Source organism: Quercus suber, unplaced genomic scaffold (assembly GCF_002906115.3).
Source record: "Quercus suber isolate HL8 unplaced genomic scaffold, Cork oak 2.0 scaffold_367, whole genome shotgun sequence".
NCBI classification, from domain to species: Eukaryota; Viridiplantae; Streptophyta; class Magnoliopsida; order Fagales; family Fagaceae; genus Quercus; species Quercus suber.
In genome coordinates this window covers 680,583-696,777 of record NW_027069819.1, presented here as the reverse complement: position 1 = coordinate 696,777, position 16,195 = coordinate 680,583, and the positions used below count along the sequence as shown (strand labels likewise).

Sequence of the window (16,195 nt, the reverse complement as noted above, 5' to 3'; positions counted from 1 at the left end):
CCATGACTTTCTTTCAAAAAAAAAAAAAAAATTTGAGTTACCAACTTGTCATGACTTAAAAGATATTAGTCAACAAAATATTTGAGTGGTACTTTTTTTTAATTACAAACATCACTCATTCTAACTAAATCTCATATTAAATTGTGAAATCATTAATTCCATCCTAAATGTAAAAACTAATCTCAAATTTTATAGCTTCTCAAAAAAAAAAAAAATCTCAAATTTTATAGGTTAGTTCAATAAAAAAAATTATATATGGTCAGTTCCTTTCACATCAACGCAGCACCATATTTCTGTGGCGGTGTGATTTTTTAAAGTTGGGACACTTGGGAGACAAGTTGGAGGAAAAACATTAGAATAGAATAAAAGGTTGGTGCTGTCAAACACGCGCCTAAACTGAGTGTGAAACTGTCAGTAGAATGCACACGTCAGCAATCTCGAACATTAAAAATTGTAGTAGGTAATGGTCAAACCGTCAAAAGTTCAATCTTCACCGCCGAGCTCTATCAATACAACTTTAATGGCGGATTTGAAATCAAAATCAACCGTTTTATTAAATCTCTTTTCCAAATAAGACTGAGCATTTACATTGCTTGTGCCCAAATTTTTTTTTTTCTATTTTTAAAAAAAAATTTTATTTTATTTATTTTGCTCAATCACTTTTTAAAAAATTCATGTTAAACTATTTATTTTATATTACATTTTATAAAAATATTATTTATTTATATATTTTAATTATTCTCCCAAATCATATATCCCTTTATAAGTAAAGAAAATATTAAAAAACAAATATACATAAGAACAATAATTGTTTATATTTACATTTTTTTTATAACAGAAAAACTTTATTGAAGACCAAATCAGGCAAAAACAAAACAACAAAGGAGCTGCCCATAAACTTGCTGACATTCCTCTTTCAAGATTACATTTACAAAAGCAAAAGGACTGTTCCCTAAATTAAAAGATCCCAAAAAAGAATTAAACATAGACCATTTAGCTAAGGTGTATGCTATTTTGTTTGCTTTGCAGTTAACCCTACTAAAACTAGCATTCGCGAAGCTTCCCAATTGCAGTCTATATTTGCATATTTATTGTTACTAAAATCCTATTTTACATAATTTTATATGAATTAATATTGGTATATTTTGGGGTTGATTAGACAGATGGTAGAGCTTATACTATTTTAGATGTACGGATGGAAATACTGGTAATAATGGCATTGAGAAATTTCTAAAATTGTGGCTTCACCATTACACATTATTGATTGTATATCCATTTACTTTATGGTGTGCTATCGGAAATAGCCAAATGGGAACAAGTACAATTGTTGCCGACGGCCCTTACTGTAGAGGTCTGTGCAACATTGATTATTTGATTTCATGGGGGCAAAGAATGTCAGGATCTCTTCTTTTGATATTAGATATACATATATATATATATATATATTTTTTTTTTCAGATTAAATATTCACAAAATAAAATTTTGGTGAAGTTGACTCCCTTCATTTCACTTGTGTTGAGAAAATTTAGCCTGGTCGATTAATTTTAAACCAAATTTACCAACTTGATTAATATTATGCCAATTATATAAAGGTCCAATTTAGTTTAATAACAGTACAATCTTATTGCAAATATAAAGTGGAGTGAAAAATAAATTTCAGTTTCACGACAACGTGCCTAGGAAGGCATAAAAAAAAAAAAGAAAAAAAAAAAAGAACTAGACGAATTGCCCATGTGCAAGTGCACATGGACATTTTTGTCCATTAAGTAATCTCATTTTTTCCATTCCGTTTTCTTTTCATTTTTGGAGAAAACTTTTTAGTGGGCCCGGAGAGAACACACCCAGACCCTACCATTAATTTTCTTTCCTCTCCACCCAACCAAACAAGCTCCAAAAAAGTTTTCTTTCCCATTTACTCTCCAAAATTTTCCATCCACCCTATTTCACCTCCAAACAAACACATTCTAAGTATAATTGAAGTTTNTAGCCGTGCTGCTGTCACGATTTCACAAACCCAGATCACGAACCAATGAAAGAAGAAAGGGAAAAAAAAAAAAAAGAAAAAAAAAAAAGAACTAGACGAATTGCCCATGTGCAAGTGCACATGGACATTTTTGTCCATTAAGTAATCTCATTTTTTCCATTCCGTTTTCTTTTCATTTTTGGAGAAAACTTTTTAGTGGGCCCGGAGAGAACACACCCAGACCCTACCATTAATTTTCTTTCCTCTCCACCCAACCAAACAAGCTCCAAAAAAGTTTTCTTTCCCATTTACTCTCCAAAATTTTCCATCCACCCTATTTCACCTCCAAACAAACACATTCTAAGTATAATTGAAGTTTTGAAATACAAGAATAAGGACCTAGTCTTAGCATTTCTACTTATAGTAGATACTTGCTCATATGATCATATATAGCTACAACCCAGTTGGATTCTTCTATTTTTGAATCTCTTTGATGCACATCTACTTAATTCGTGTCTAACATTACAACAATAACTTGATTGGTGTAGGTTGTTTATGCAGTAGCTTGGAACACTTACTGATCTTCAATACAATGCCAGAGAAGATACTTAATACAAAACCCTTGGCACATAACTGTCGTAACAAGATCTCTTTTTCTCAATGTATCATAACTTTATACACGTTTTGGAATTCTGGGGCACAAATCCTATGGCTTTGGTCATCATGAGCCGGAAATTAAAGATTTAATTTACCTCGAAACTTGATTAGTCAATAATTGAGACAAGAATCAAACTTTAATGAAGCTCGATTGATAAAGCTACAGTTAAGGTTGCAGTCGAAGTGGCAGACTTGACAGCTTCTTGAACAATGCTTAAGGCCCGGTTTGGATTTATTTTTTTGTCACTCAATTTCCGTCACTCAATTTCCATCACTCATCACTCATAACTCATAACTCATAACTCATCACTCATCACTCATCACTTAATTTTTCACACCTGTTTGGCATTATCACTCACTTTTCATTACTCAATATTTTTTACACTATTTATGGGCCCCATTTCTATCACTTGGTCAGATTTTTTTTTCTCCACTTTTCTTTCTTCTTTCTCTGTTCTTCAGTTTGTTCTTTTTTCATTTTTCATTTTTCTCCCTTTTCACCTTTCTCATCTCAGATTTCTCATCCAGAACAAAATTAAACATGCATAAATATATTCCAGAACAAACCCTGATTTCTCAATCATAAAAAAAAAAAAAAAACAAACTCAAATCTGCCCAGGCCATTGATGTTGATGTAGCTGTTGTGGCTATGGTGGGTTTCAGAGTTTTTAAGGAGCAGAGCATCAGAAACGATCGGTTGCTGGGGTTGCTACTATCGGAACTTAGGCACCTCGGAAACGGGCCAACCATGGCCGCCACTGAGTCAAAACGATCAGACCCATAGCCGTCGCTGCTGCTTCACGATTTCACAAACCCAGATCACCGAACCAATGAAAGAAGAAAGGGAAAAAAAAAAAAAAAAAAAAAAAAAACCCAGATCACTGAACCCAGTGAAAGAAGAAGAAGAAAAAAAAAAGGGGAAGAACATCGGGGAGACCGAACCCAGGAGAAGAAAGGAAAAAAAAGGGAAAAACAGGGGAGACCGAACCCATGAAAGGAAAGGGAAGAAAAAAAAGAAGGAAAAGGTGCGGTTGGTATTGTTTGTGGGTTCCTTATGTATGTTTAATTACAAAAATGTCATTGAGTTATGAGTTATGGAAACTGAAAACAGCCAAAATGTGTTTTCAATTTCCATAACTCATAACTTAAAAATCAGAGAATTGAGTGATGGAAACAGAGTTATCGTTTGCCAAACAACCTTTTTGCTATGGGTCCCACCATTTTTGAGTTATGAGTTATGGAAACAGGGAATTAAGTTATGGAAATCATAAATCCAACACCCCCTAAGTAGCTTATTGTGTTTTCAATGTACATCTTCAATCACACTTGAGACACTAATAACTTACAACTCATATAATATTTATTCCTAACAACATAAAATGGATAAAACCTTATCCGATCTAAGTCCTAACAATATCTCAATAACTTAATCTAAATTTTTATTAAAAATTATAACCAAAAACCATTTTTTCCAAAGTATTTAACCATTTTTAAAAACACTTTGCAATATTCCTTCTATCTTTTCTTTCTATTTTATTTAAACAATCATTTTTATTCTATTTCATTTATATAAGAGGAAATTGCATTTTACCCACCTGTGGTTTGGCCCATTTTAACAGTGCTCACCCGTGGTTTAAAAATTATCACTTAATCCACCTGAGGTGGCTTTCGTTAGACCCCGTTACCCACATCTGCCATTTCCATTAGAAAATCTCCTTTACTATATAAGCAAAAATTAGAACCCAATTAGAACCTAAAAAAAAAAAAAGGAACGACCTCTCTCTCTCTCTCTCTCTCTCTACCATAGAACCCTTAAAAATCCCCAAACTCATAATCCCTTCTCTCTTCACTTAGATTGCCAAAGTGAAATCTGAACACTTGTAAGCAAGGAGGTGTATTGAAGCTTGGGTTTTCCTCTCCTATAAATTTTCTCACCAACCAAACAAGAGTAAATCCCTAATTTTATCAACCTGTGTTCACCACACCAAAAAAAAAAAAAAAAAAAAAATGATTGCTAGTAGAGAGAAAATTGCAAGCAAGCAAGTCTCAGGTCTTGGCATCAAAGCATGCAAATATCAGGGCCATGGAGCAAAGGTGCTTGATACTCAACCAAAAGATCGAGTCTCAGAATTTCAAGATATCGGCCCTTAAGTCCCAAATTGAAGGCCTTGGTGAATTGCTCCATCTCATAGCCTAGTGCCTGCTTTGTCTTTGGCAGAGGTGAACTCTTCACCATCTCCTCCTCCAGCTTCTTCTAAGGCTCCAGTGAGTCTTCCATATTCGATTAGTACACCTACAGAAGCTCCTGGACCAGCTCAGAGTGGCGCTGTTTTGGATAGAGTTGGGTTTGTTGCTGGATCTGCTAGATCTGGGTTTGCTGCCGTTTTGGATCTGAGTTCGCTGTTGGATATGCTAGATCTGGGTTCTATGTTTTTTGGGTTTAGTGTTCTATTGTATTTATTCATTATTCATTCATTCATAGCATGTGATGTTTTATCATGTTATTAAACCCAAAAAATTTGAACCTAGCAATTTGAACAAAATACTGGGTTTTTTTTTTTTTTTTTTTTTTTGCAGTCTTTTTTTATTTGCAAATCTGGGTTTTTTTAGAGAACCCAACAAAAGAAAGAGGGTTAGAGTTTTATTTTGTGATTGTTCTATGAAGAATTAAGTAGTCAATTTGAACAGATTGCTGGGTTTTTTTTTTTTTTTACTTGCAAATCTGGGTTTTTTTTGGAGAACCCAGCAAAAGAAAGAGGGTTAGAGTTTTATTTTGTGATTGTTCTATGAAGAATTAAGTAGTCAATTTTTGGATTTAGTAGTGGAAGGCTAGCGAATCTGTGGGTGTATGTTCACATGGATTTGTGGCTTTGTTTGTGACCGTAGGTGTATTGGTTTTCTTTTATGTTTTATGTGAAGAAGAAGAAGAATGAGAGAAAAGAGGAGAGAGACATAAAATATAATGAAATAGACACATTTACCCATATTTTTAACGGTGAAATGGCAGAGGTGGGTAAGGGGGGTCTAACGAAGGCCACCTTAAGTGGGTTAAGTGATAATTTCTAAACCACGGGTGGGCACTGTTAAAACGGGTCAAACCATAGGTGGGTAAAGTGCAATTTCCCATTTATATAATTATTTTTACTCTGTACCCAAAAATTTCACAAGATCAATTGCTCCTCTCTTTATCTCTCTTCAACATTTCCCTCTTCTACAAACAAGCTCTGGACTCTTCCTTCGCAAAGTCAATCAACACCTTGACTCCTTCCCCCATCCCCCCCCCCCCCTCTCCAACTTTCAAGCTATTTGTTTTTATGATCTTCTTGAGGGATAATGACATTTAAGTTTATTAATTATTAATTAACTATTTTTTGAAAAAAATATTATAAAATAATCAACTGTCCATTGATATGTGAACATATTTCATGCACTTGTATATATACATCCATTCTTTAGGTTTGAACCATTATTCTAAAAAAAAAAGGTTTGAACCATTAAGATTTTTCCACATCATTAATCATACTTAATTAATTATTTTAAAAACCTACAATTAATTATCGGTTATCATGTGCATTAAATTATATTTTAAAGGATGTTTATTTCTTTTTTATTTTTATTTTTATTTTTATTGAGAGGAAACGTAATAAATTTTATTAAGAAAATCCAGCGATATCAGCTAGGATAACAGGAAATAAAGGTGGTGGAACGTCCTCCATTCACACAATAAGATTAAAAATAAATAAAGCACGCCGAGCTAACTTATGAGCAACCTTATTACATTCTCTCTTTACATGAGAGTAATGTAATTGATTAAAAAGCTTAGCATGGAGTCTAATATCCTCAATCAACAAACTGTTTGAAGACAAGAAAGTAGTGTCATTGCAAAGGGCATTCACCGAGACCTGTGAGTCGGACTCCAGAACAGCATGTCTAAATCCCAGGTCCATGGCGAATTGAAGTGCTGTAGCTGCTGCCATTGCTTCGATTTCCAATGGGGTATAGGGCTGTGGTAGTTGCTTGGAAAGTGAGCCTAAAACCGAGCCAAGGCTATCCCTAATTACCACACCGATGCCCCATTTTTTCTTATCGGCAAAAACGACTCCATCGCAATTTATTTTCACCACTCCCTTCTCTGGTTGCTGCAACCTAGATCGTGTCAAAGGAGTTGTACGCATAGTTGGTTTAGGAAGCTGAACCGCCTTAAACTCAGCAAGGTACTCTTGCAAGTGAAGCAATCGAATGGGGGCTGCTGTTGGGTTTGTTTAAGCGAATCTGGTTCCTTTGAATCCACACCGACCATGCCATGACTGAGAATAACTCCAGGTGATGCTGATTTGAGATGAGCCAAGATAGAAGCTCCTTGAAATCAAAGAAGTTGTTTGTTCGTCGGTGACTCCAAAGCGAGACATTTTCTCATACCACATCCAATTCGGTGCAGGACCATACAGCATGGATTGCCGATTTAGGTACAAGCTTGCACTGGTCACAAACTACATTATCGATTATGGTTCGATACTGCAAGTTATCTTTTGTTGGCAGTGAGTTTCTGCAGGCCCTCCATACAAGATTTTTGATCTTGTTTGGAACCTGCAAAGACCATATTCCTCTCCACAACGTTCTATCCCGCTCCATTTGCTCATCATTGATCTCGGCCTCCTCTCCAGATTTCAAGAAAAGATATCCGGACTTGCTAGTATATGACCCGTTGTGAGTGAAGGTCAAAATAATGTGTCCTCTGCTTCTTGCTGTGATAATCGAATTGTTTTGATTAAATCTGCCTCTTCGGGTATGAAGATGCCCTCAATCAATTCATGGTTCCATTGTCTTGTTCTTTCATCAATGAGAATATCAACCTTAGCACCTGCCATAGAATCAATAATAGGAGATAGCACCTGTGATGTTTTTTTCCTTGGTAGCCAAAAATCCTACCAAATACTGACTTTCCATTCCCGATTCTCCACCGGCATCTTCTAAGCAGCACATCCCTCCCATGTAATATGCTAGTCCATGCATCAGAACCTGCATATGATTTTTTTGCTTCCATTATTGAACAAGTTGAGAAGAAGCGGGCTTTGAAGACTTCATAAAATAGTGAGTCTGAATTATGCAAAAGCCGCCAAGCTTGTTTTGCCAATAATGAATCATTGAACATAGTTATATCTCTAAATCCCATGCCACCCTCCTCTTTTGCTTTTGTCAATTCTTCCCATTTCAAATCGTGAATCTTCCTTCTATCTCCCCTTTGGCCCCACCAAATTTTTTTGATGAGTGTTTCAATATCATGGCAAAGTTCCAATGGAATTTTAAAGCATTCCATTGTATAAGTTGGAATAGCTTGAATGATTGCCTTGATCAAAACCTCTCGGCTAGCTTGCGACAAAAGCTTCCCTTCCCATCCTTGTAGTTTTCTCCACACCATAAAGGATGTTTCATGATTTATCAATTTGATGTTGTTATTTTTACATGAAAAAAGTCCTTAACTTTCATTTTTAAAACTTAAAAGTGTTGATGATATTTTAAAATGAATTCTTTTTATGGTTCAAAATGATATGTTTGTACCCTTGAACTTGAAATGATCATTTCACCCTTGAATTGGATTAAATGCCAATTGTAAAATAGGCTTTGTTGATTAATTAATTGAATACTGGATTCAGATTCAGTTATATAAGGTCTCACCAAATGCTCACACCACTTAATACCTTCTTTCTTTCTCCTTATTTTTAATATTCTTTTATTTTATCTTGGACATGTTTCTATGACAAAATGGCCCATTAATTGCTTATGGACACCACCATGTACAATATGAAAAATGCTATAGCCGTTACAAATTTTACTTTATAATTTTTATAAATTGATGTGGTAATATTAAATATAATTATTCGACTTCAAAACATAATAAATATACATATATTTATTTATTTATTTATTTTATAATTGATGACAGACTAATTTATAGGTATTGTATAGTTAGAGTATACTATAAATTAAGAACGAAAGTGAAAATTAAACCGATTATTTTTTTTCTAGCAGGTTCAATGCCTAAATTCTCTTGAAGGCTCCTTGCCAGATAACATCTAAATTGTAAATTATACTCCTGTATATATCTGATGGAAGGTACACGTACGACCTTGCTATCGGCCTTAGGTCACCACAACCTTGTTAGCTGATTGCGGCCTCACAACATTTGGTAATTCGATCTTATTTTCCTGAGATGAAAAAGAAATAATAAAATGAAACCACTTTGACCAACAGTAATCAATAATGATGCGTAAAATGATAACTAGAAAAGGCACAACTATTACATACAACTTGAAAAAAATTATGATTTATCAATTGGTTAATTACCCCCAAACCTTAAACAGTTGGTTTTTCCACTTATTTATAATGATTAGAACAGAGGAAGATCCAGAATTTGAAATTAGGAGGTCGGAGAAAAAAAAAAAAAAAAAAAAAATTGATTAGAACAGAGGAAGATCCAGAATTTGAAATTAGGAGGTCGGAGAAAAAAAAAAAAAAAAAAAAAACCCCTTCAAATAAGCATCCATATAGTGTCTACAAACTATCAACTAGGATAAATACACAAAATTATTGTTTCTTAATCTTAATATATTAAGATACAATCATCTACTAACAATGACAAAAGACACAAAACATTATTGTTTCTTAATACATTATCTATGAAAATGGTGAAAATGAAACTCGACGCTCTTTTAAATCTTCAAAAGTCATCCATGATTGAATCCAAACTAAATGTTAGAGCTATGTCCCTTTCAATGTATAACATCAAAGAGTCCATAAAAAAATTATTTTTCATTTTGTTACGAAGGTTATTTTTTATCATTGTTTTGAATACCGTTTAAGTTTGTCAATTAGAATGAAATATTTCAATATCAATTTATTTTGGTGTATTGTTTTGAAATTATCACTAACTTAAATATATATATATATATATAATGCGATGAAACATGCATAAATTTAATATTTTGTGTTATATATATATACACACACCAATGGAGCTAATAAATCATGCCATTCAAAAACTAAATAAAAAAATATTTTTAACTTCATCCTTAAAAGATTATTACCTAGGAACCTCCAGAACTTCACCAAACAACAAAAGTAGAGATAACCATTGTTCTCATAGCACTCTTGAAGCTGAAGGTTTAAGGAAACTTGAAGACTGAAGCGAGCAATGCAGTGAAAGAAAGATGATAAAGAACAATGAAAAAGGGAAAGCAAAGCTTGGGCATGTAGATGAAGGTTGCCGACGACAGCCATTTTTGTTAATCTCGTTCTCTTTTTTATTTTTATTTTTTAGGTTGTGTTTATTTTCTTTTAAAATTGAAATTTTAGATCCTGTCAAAAATAGAAGCTAGATGTGAGGGTCTATGGGATGGAAAAGCAAAAATGTTTTTTCTTTTTTTTCCTAATTTTGGTTTGTATGTATCGTGGGTTAAAAGGGTTAATGGGTTTTTAATTTGTTTGGGTTGGGCTGAGCTCTGGGCTGTTTGGGCAGGGCTGGTAACGGGAGTTAAGAATTTGGAAGATAAGGGTCCATCTATTAAAAATACGTATCATATCTACTAATTTTTTTTTTTGGGCCAGGGGGCCCTGGCCCCCTTGGGCCCCATACACCCTGGATTAGAAGGAGAAAACTTCATAGACAGTGAGCAGTGGTTTTCTTTCTAAAAATAATCATCTCCATTTTTGAAATAGAACTCATTCCTGATTCATATATTCTCCCGACTCATTTAAAATTTTAAATGACAAGACAATTTGTACATTTTTTTGAACAATTTGTACTGTGGGGGGAAGAGCCTAACCATACGTAATGGGCCTAAAGCCCAATGTGAAGGTTATTGTATGTCCGAAAAGGCTAAAATTGTCGAGGGGTACTTCGCGTGAAAGAAGGATACATGGGGATGAACAAACTCCGTCCAAAGAGAGCATCAGTGTTCTGAAGAGATCATTATCCTCGGATGTAAAGATTCTGGGTCATATAAATATCTGGGGAGTTCGAATGAGTTTACTAGTGACTTCAGCAGTCTAGATAAGTTTTGAACACGCTTGGAGATAAGAGGAATGGAGAAATATCCAAAAGGAAAAGTTGCCACCACCACCGTATTAAATGCACTGCAGCAACTTTTCTGACCGCATTTATGTAGAGAAGATTCTTGAACAGTATAACTGCAGCTACCGCCACTCACAAAAAACTGAGAGAGATACATGACATGACATGCACTCAAATAGGAAGCTAGATGAAGAACAAGTGGACGATGGAGATAATGGATGAGGATGCTATATAAAGAAGAAGGGGCTCTAATAGAAGAAAAAAAAAAAAGGAAAAAGAGAAAAGAGAGGTTTTACTATAATCCTAAGAATTGTAACCTGTATTCAATTTATCATAAGTCTCTTCAGACTTGAACTTACTTGATCTTTACGTGTATTTTTATGCTGGTTCATACTGGAACGTTGTGATCAACCGTTGTGAACTTCACAATTAACCTAACTCTATCATCCACACTCTACAAATTAATTGTTTTTGGGCTTGGGCTACAAATCCTAACCCCACATGTACATTATTAAATTCAAAAAAATAAAATTTTTAACCATGAAATAAATTATCTCAATTTCAAGTGAAATGAATTTCCTACAAAATGAAACAATACAAGTCAAAATGATCAAACACATACATAATTTTAGCTAAGGTACTAGGGTAAATTCCATAAACATACTTGAGGTTTGGGTTAATACCAACTAAATCCAAATTTTTTTCTAAATTGACCAATTTTGTTCCTAAACCCAACTTAGGCCATATTTGGTACGTTGAAATGATGATTACATAGGAATAAAAATAAATATTATAAGGAATAAGAATAAGGATTACAAGGAATCAAAATGTTGTAATGAAATAATTATTATTATTCATTTGTTTAGTGATATTACATTAATATAATTCCTTGAATTTGTTTTTAAAATTAAATTTACTAAAATATTCTTATTTATAAATTAAATGTACACTTTTGTGGATCTAGCTTGACATCTTTTGATATATAAATTGAACAATTTAATATTAATATGCGTCTTCTTTTCACATTAATAACTCCATAAATGTTTAAAAAAAATGAAAGAGTTTCATCCAAGCACAATAGCCTCTCTTCTTCCTCTTTTATGCTCTGCATAATCTCTGCATTTTGCTGCTCAAGTTCTTTGTTTTTCTTGACCAAAATTTCACGCTATCGGAGATCCAATTGATTGGACTGTGGCTTCAAACCAAATTACTCAACAAATACATTCGCAAAGGCATCAATTAACCTAACACTAGAAACACCACCTTTATTAGACTTTCCAATATCACCAACCTAATGTCCCTGAAACATTAACAATACCAACTTCATTCAATGGAAACATCATAACACAAGCACCATACTCCTACAAGCCCATTCCCTACATGATTCATGTGGGTGGTAGAGGCAAATCTAAAAATTACATTCATGGGTAGCACAAGGAATCAACAAAAAACCTAGGACCACCAAACTGTTGTTTGCTCATCTAGTATGGCAGAAAGTAACAGCAGAAGTAGAGAGAACAAAAAAGAGCTTGCAGTAGACCAGCTGTAAAATATAAAATAAAATAAAATAAAAATTCTGAAGGGAGCAGCAATAAGGGTTTTTTTTGTTAGGAATTTTAGTTATAAGGGTTTAAGGAAAAGGGATTCAGTACTTTTGATAGGAAATGTCTATTCCTCATTTTAAAGAATAGTTATTCATAAGAAATGACTATTTCCTATAATAAAAACAAAACCTAACAAGTAACAACAAAATAGCTATTCACTATAATAGCTATTACATTAGAGTGGTTATTACAGTCTATCAAACGTGTCCTTAGTCTCTAAACACAACTTTCAAATGCGATTCAAACACTTTCTTTTGCTAAGTGGGAAAAAAATGTATATTTCCAACAACTAAAACATGCAATACATGATGTGACCATATCGTAATCTCGTGGTTTGATATTCTAAGGTGCATTTCTGTCCACAAAACTCAAGCCACCTTCACCTGCCTTAGCTGCTTTGAATTCATAATAACTGCCTTAGCCTGCTTCTATAATAAGATAAGTAGAAAATGATGCTATCAAGCCTACATGTATGTAAATAATAATAGCCAAAACATACTCAATTCTCCATAAGATGATTGATAAAAAGCTACAGGAATGCTTTCTATCTGTGCTCTAAAATCAACGAGACTCCCAATCCTTCAATTTCTTGCTTCCTTTAGGTTTAGCTATAGGTGCATTCATTCCAGCCATTTTTGCATTGTATTTTGTGCGTAGAGGATCATTGTATGTCCACCTGCTCAGCAAACAAATATTTGAGAATTGAGATAAAAAATAGACATGGGTAAAGAATATTCAAGTAACAAAAATGTAGCATAAATTTTTTATTTTTGACTTCTCATACACATCATCAAAATATAGAACTGATGTAGCAAAGACTAACAAGAATCAGTAGAAAAGCAGATCAATATCAAAAGCAAATGTATATACAATATAGCAATTACTAATGAATGAAGAATAATCAAAAGATAAAACTTACGGATTGTCCCAGTCAGTTGTATCCTCATTGACAAGATGAGTCCATTTTGTCCTTCCACTACGACCAAAGTGCTTGACCTGCATGACCTTGGGCAATATTGTCTTGTCCATCTTATCTTCTCCAGTTGGGGCAGAGAAATCGCGAGTGTAAATATTATCTGATCCAGCAGTTGCAGCAGTGTCATCAGCATTTGACTGGAAGAATACACCCTTGTGGTAATATTTCTGCATGAACCTCCATTTCTGCTTTTGTGGCGGAGCAGGTTTTGGATTCTTCCTCTCCCACTCCCTCCTCTCTTCCTCTGTCATGTTTCTCACCCTCTCAATCTCTTCCCTCTCCTTCAACATCGACTCACGGTCATCCCTATCCCTCTTGATCCTAGCAATCTCCCTCACCTTCCAAGCTTCATACTCCTCTGCCTCATTAACTTCATCATCAGTATCCACATCAGCAATATCTGCCTCCATTTCCAAATTCCTCTGAATCTCTTCATCTTTCCGGATCTCCTCAACCACAATCTGCTTTGTCTGCACCTTCCTCTCCTCCAATCTCTTCTTCTTCGATTCCTCAAGGGCCCGTTCCTCAGCCTCCAGACGTTCCCGCTCAGCAATGGTATCCCTCTCCGACTTGGGAACAAACACAGGCTTAACCATTGCAATACCCATATGCTCTTCCTCCGAGTCAGTCTCGTATTCAGACTCCTCTTCCTCCTCTTCCTCCTCCTCCTCCTCAACCTCCTCCTCCTCTTCTCCCAAAATTGCAGCCTCTTCCTGTTCCCTCTGAAGCAACTTCTCCCTAATCCTCCTCCTCCTTTCCTCCAAAGCATCCGCATCATCTTCCTCCATATCCAACTTTTCCTGCATTCTAGCTTCCTCTTCAATCGTCGAAACAATCTCAGCCTGTCTAATGCGGCGATGATCAGCTCTCACTTCCTCGCGATCATCTATCCTACTCTGAGCCAAACGCCGCAGCCTAGCATCATCCTTCCTAAAAATATTCGAGTCATCCTGACGACTCCTCGGGAACGCTTGTTCCAGAGCAACATCTCCATCTTCATGGGCAGCATCATCATCATCAGCCCATTCAGGTGCTCTACCGGGCCAATACCTTTTAACTTTTGTTTGCCCAATTTTCCCCCTAAGCTTATCCCTAATGGCAATTATAGTATCGCTCACACCCGCTGTCACCGACATTTTTGTTCCCTGTTTCGAAAACCCTAAGTTTATCAAGAGTTCAACCCTCAAAACATTATTGACATTCACTAGGTCTGCTGTTGTAATCCCTTAAAAGTGAAGAATTTTAGTACATGTTTTGGCCAACAATTGTACACAAAATAAATAACCCAAATAACAACTTGATAATCGGACCCGGCCGGGACACGGCGAGGAGAGGGGAAAAAAGAGAGTGAAAGAATCCTAACCTGAAACGCTGCGTTTTTTGAGAGTATCGCTTTGCACCCAAAATCAGTTTCCTCTCTCTGTCTCTTTAGATCTTTCTCCTTCTCTCAGTCTCAATCTCTCACGCCGATCTGCTCTGGCTCTTCTTCTTCTTCTTCTTCTTCGGGAGAGCTGATCAACCGATCTTCTTCCCTCTTCTTCTTTTTCTTCTTCTAAATATATGCCTTACATATTTTACCGTTTTCCCCTTTTGCCCCACAGGTTTTTTTTTTTTTTTTTTTTTGAGCGTAGGCCGAATGTTAAATGAGTAAGCGCGGATTTGGCAACGGAAAATGAAATATGAAAATTATTTTAGTATTTAGTTAATTTTTGTTATTATTTATGGGTTTTACTGTTTTTTTATTATTATTTATGAGTTTTATTATACTACTTTAACTAATTTTTATTTTTATTTACAGTACTTTTAGTAATAATTTTTCAATTTTAACAAAATAAGCTGTATCTAAACACACTCTAAATACCATTAATTTTAAAACTATGTAGTAAAATACACATTTTTCCAAAAACAAATTTAGCAAAATGTCTTTATCTTGGAACTTGATTTTGTTAAAATTCGATATTTTTAAAATCGAGTTCTATGTGTATTTTTTAAGTAAAACTCGACATTATCAATATCAAAGAAAATTTAAGTGGCAAAAATATGCATAAAATTCAACATTACTTATGTCAAGTTTCACCTGTACCTCAATTTTATTAAAATTGAGTTAAAAAACAACAAAATTTTATTATATACTTTAGAAAGAGGATATTTTGCTACATAGTTTTATTAAGGATATTTACTCATTTTGCCCTTAATATTGATTAATAAAATAATAAAAATATAACTTAATTTTTAATTCTTTTATAGGTAGATAGTAGACATGTATATATATATATATATATTATTAGTGGTTAGGTTTTAATATTCTTTTAAAATAATTTTTAATAATAATTTTAAAAAATTTATTTTTGTTATAAAACAAATTTTATAATCATTGAAAAAAATATTAATTAATTAATTAATATGCGTGTTTCTATTTACTTACAGAAAATTTTAAAAACATGGAATTGCTTAACTAGTTAACCTTCCACTTAGCTGAGTGTAATAATTAAATAATTGGATATATCAGCTAAACAATAGGTGAGACTTTCATTCATTTTTCAAATTTAGAGAGGGAAAGAGTTTAATTAACTAAATAGATAAACTAGACCCAGATTCTTTTCTTTTGCTATATATATATATATATATATTTTTTTTTTTTTTTTCTTTCTGGGAATCCAAACAGGGGGAAAAAATTTCAAGGAGTATTGAGGTACATTGATCTTTAGAGATTGAGCTTGGTTCTTCCATTGAAGAATTTAGGAAAGAGGGCTTGTTTTTTACTTTTCAGTGAATGAATGTAGTTTGGGGAAAGTAGGATTTAAGTATTGAACATACACACAAGGGTTGGATTTCTGGGGCAACCATATGGGTTCTTTTAATCTATGAGGAAGATTAAGATTTACTTTTGATGAGTATTTTTACACCTTTGGAGTGATTTTGAT

General features: G+C 34.0%; 1 protein-coding gene across 6 annotated transcripts; it reads right to left on the bottom strand.

The window, feature by feature from the left end:
• Positions 1-11,930: 11,930 nt before the first annotated feature.
• On the bottom strand, positions 11,931-14,837 carry LOC111995148 (uncharacterized). 6 transcript variants are annotated; one of them, XR_010623799.1, is made up of 3 exons: positions 13,215-14,837; positions 12,795-12,971; positions 11,931-12,234 (listed from the first exon to the last, which is right to left on the bottom strand). XR_010623799.1 is itself a non-coding variant. In XM_024027056.2 (3 exons), exons 2-3 carry the CDS (start codon positions 14,405-14,407, stop codon positions 12,857-12,859), a joined length of 1,308 nt encoding a protein of 435 aa, XP_023882824.1. In that variant the 5' UTR covers positions 14,408-14,496; positions 14,635-14,837; the 3' UTR covers positions 12,426-12,856. The 6 variants fall into 6 exon arrangements, 4 of the variants coding, with proteins under 4 accessions (XP_023882824.1, XP_065616510.1, XP_023882823.1 ...); XR_010623798.1 differs by having other exon boundaries at positions 11,931-11,991; XM_024027056.2 differs by lacking the exon at positions 11,931-12,234 and having other exon boundaries at positions 12,426-12,971; positions 13,215-14,496; positions 14,635-14,837.
• Between the last annotated feature and the right edge of the window lie 1,358 nt (positions 14,838-16,195).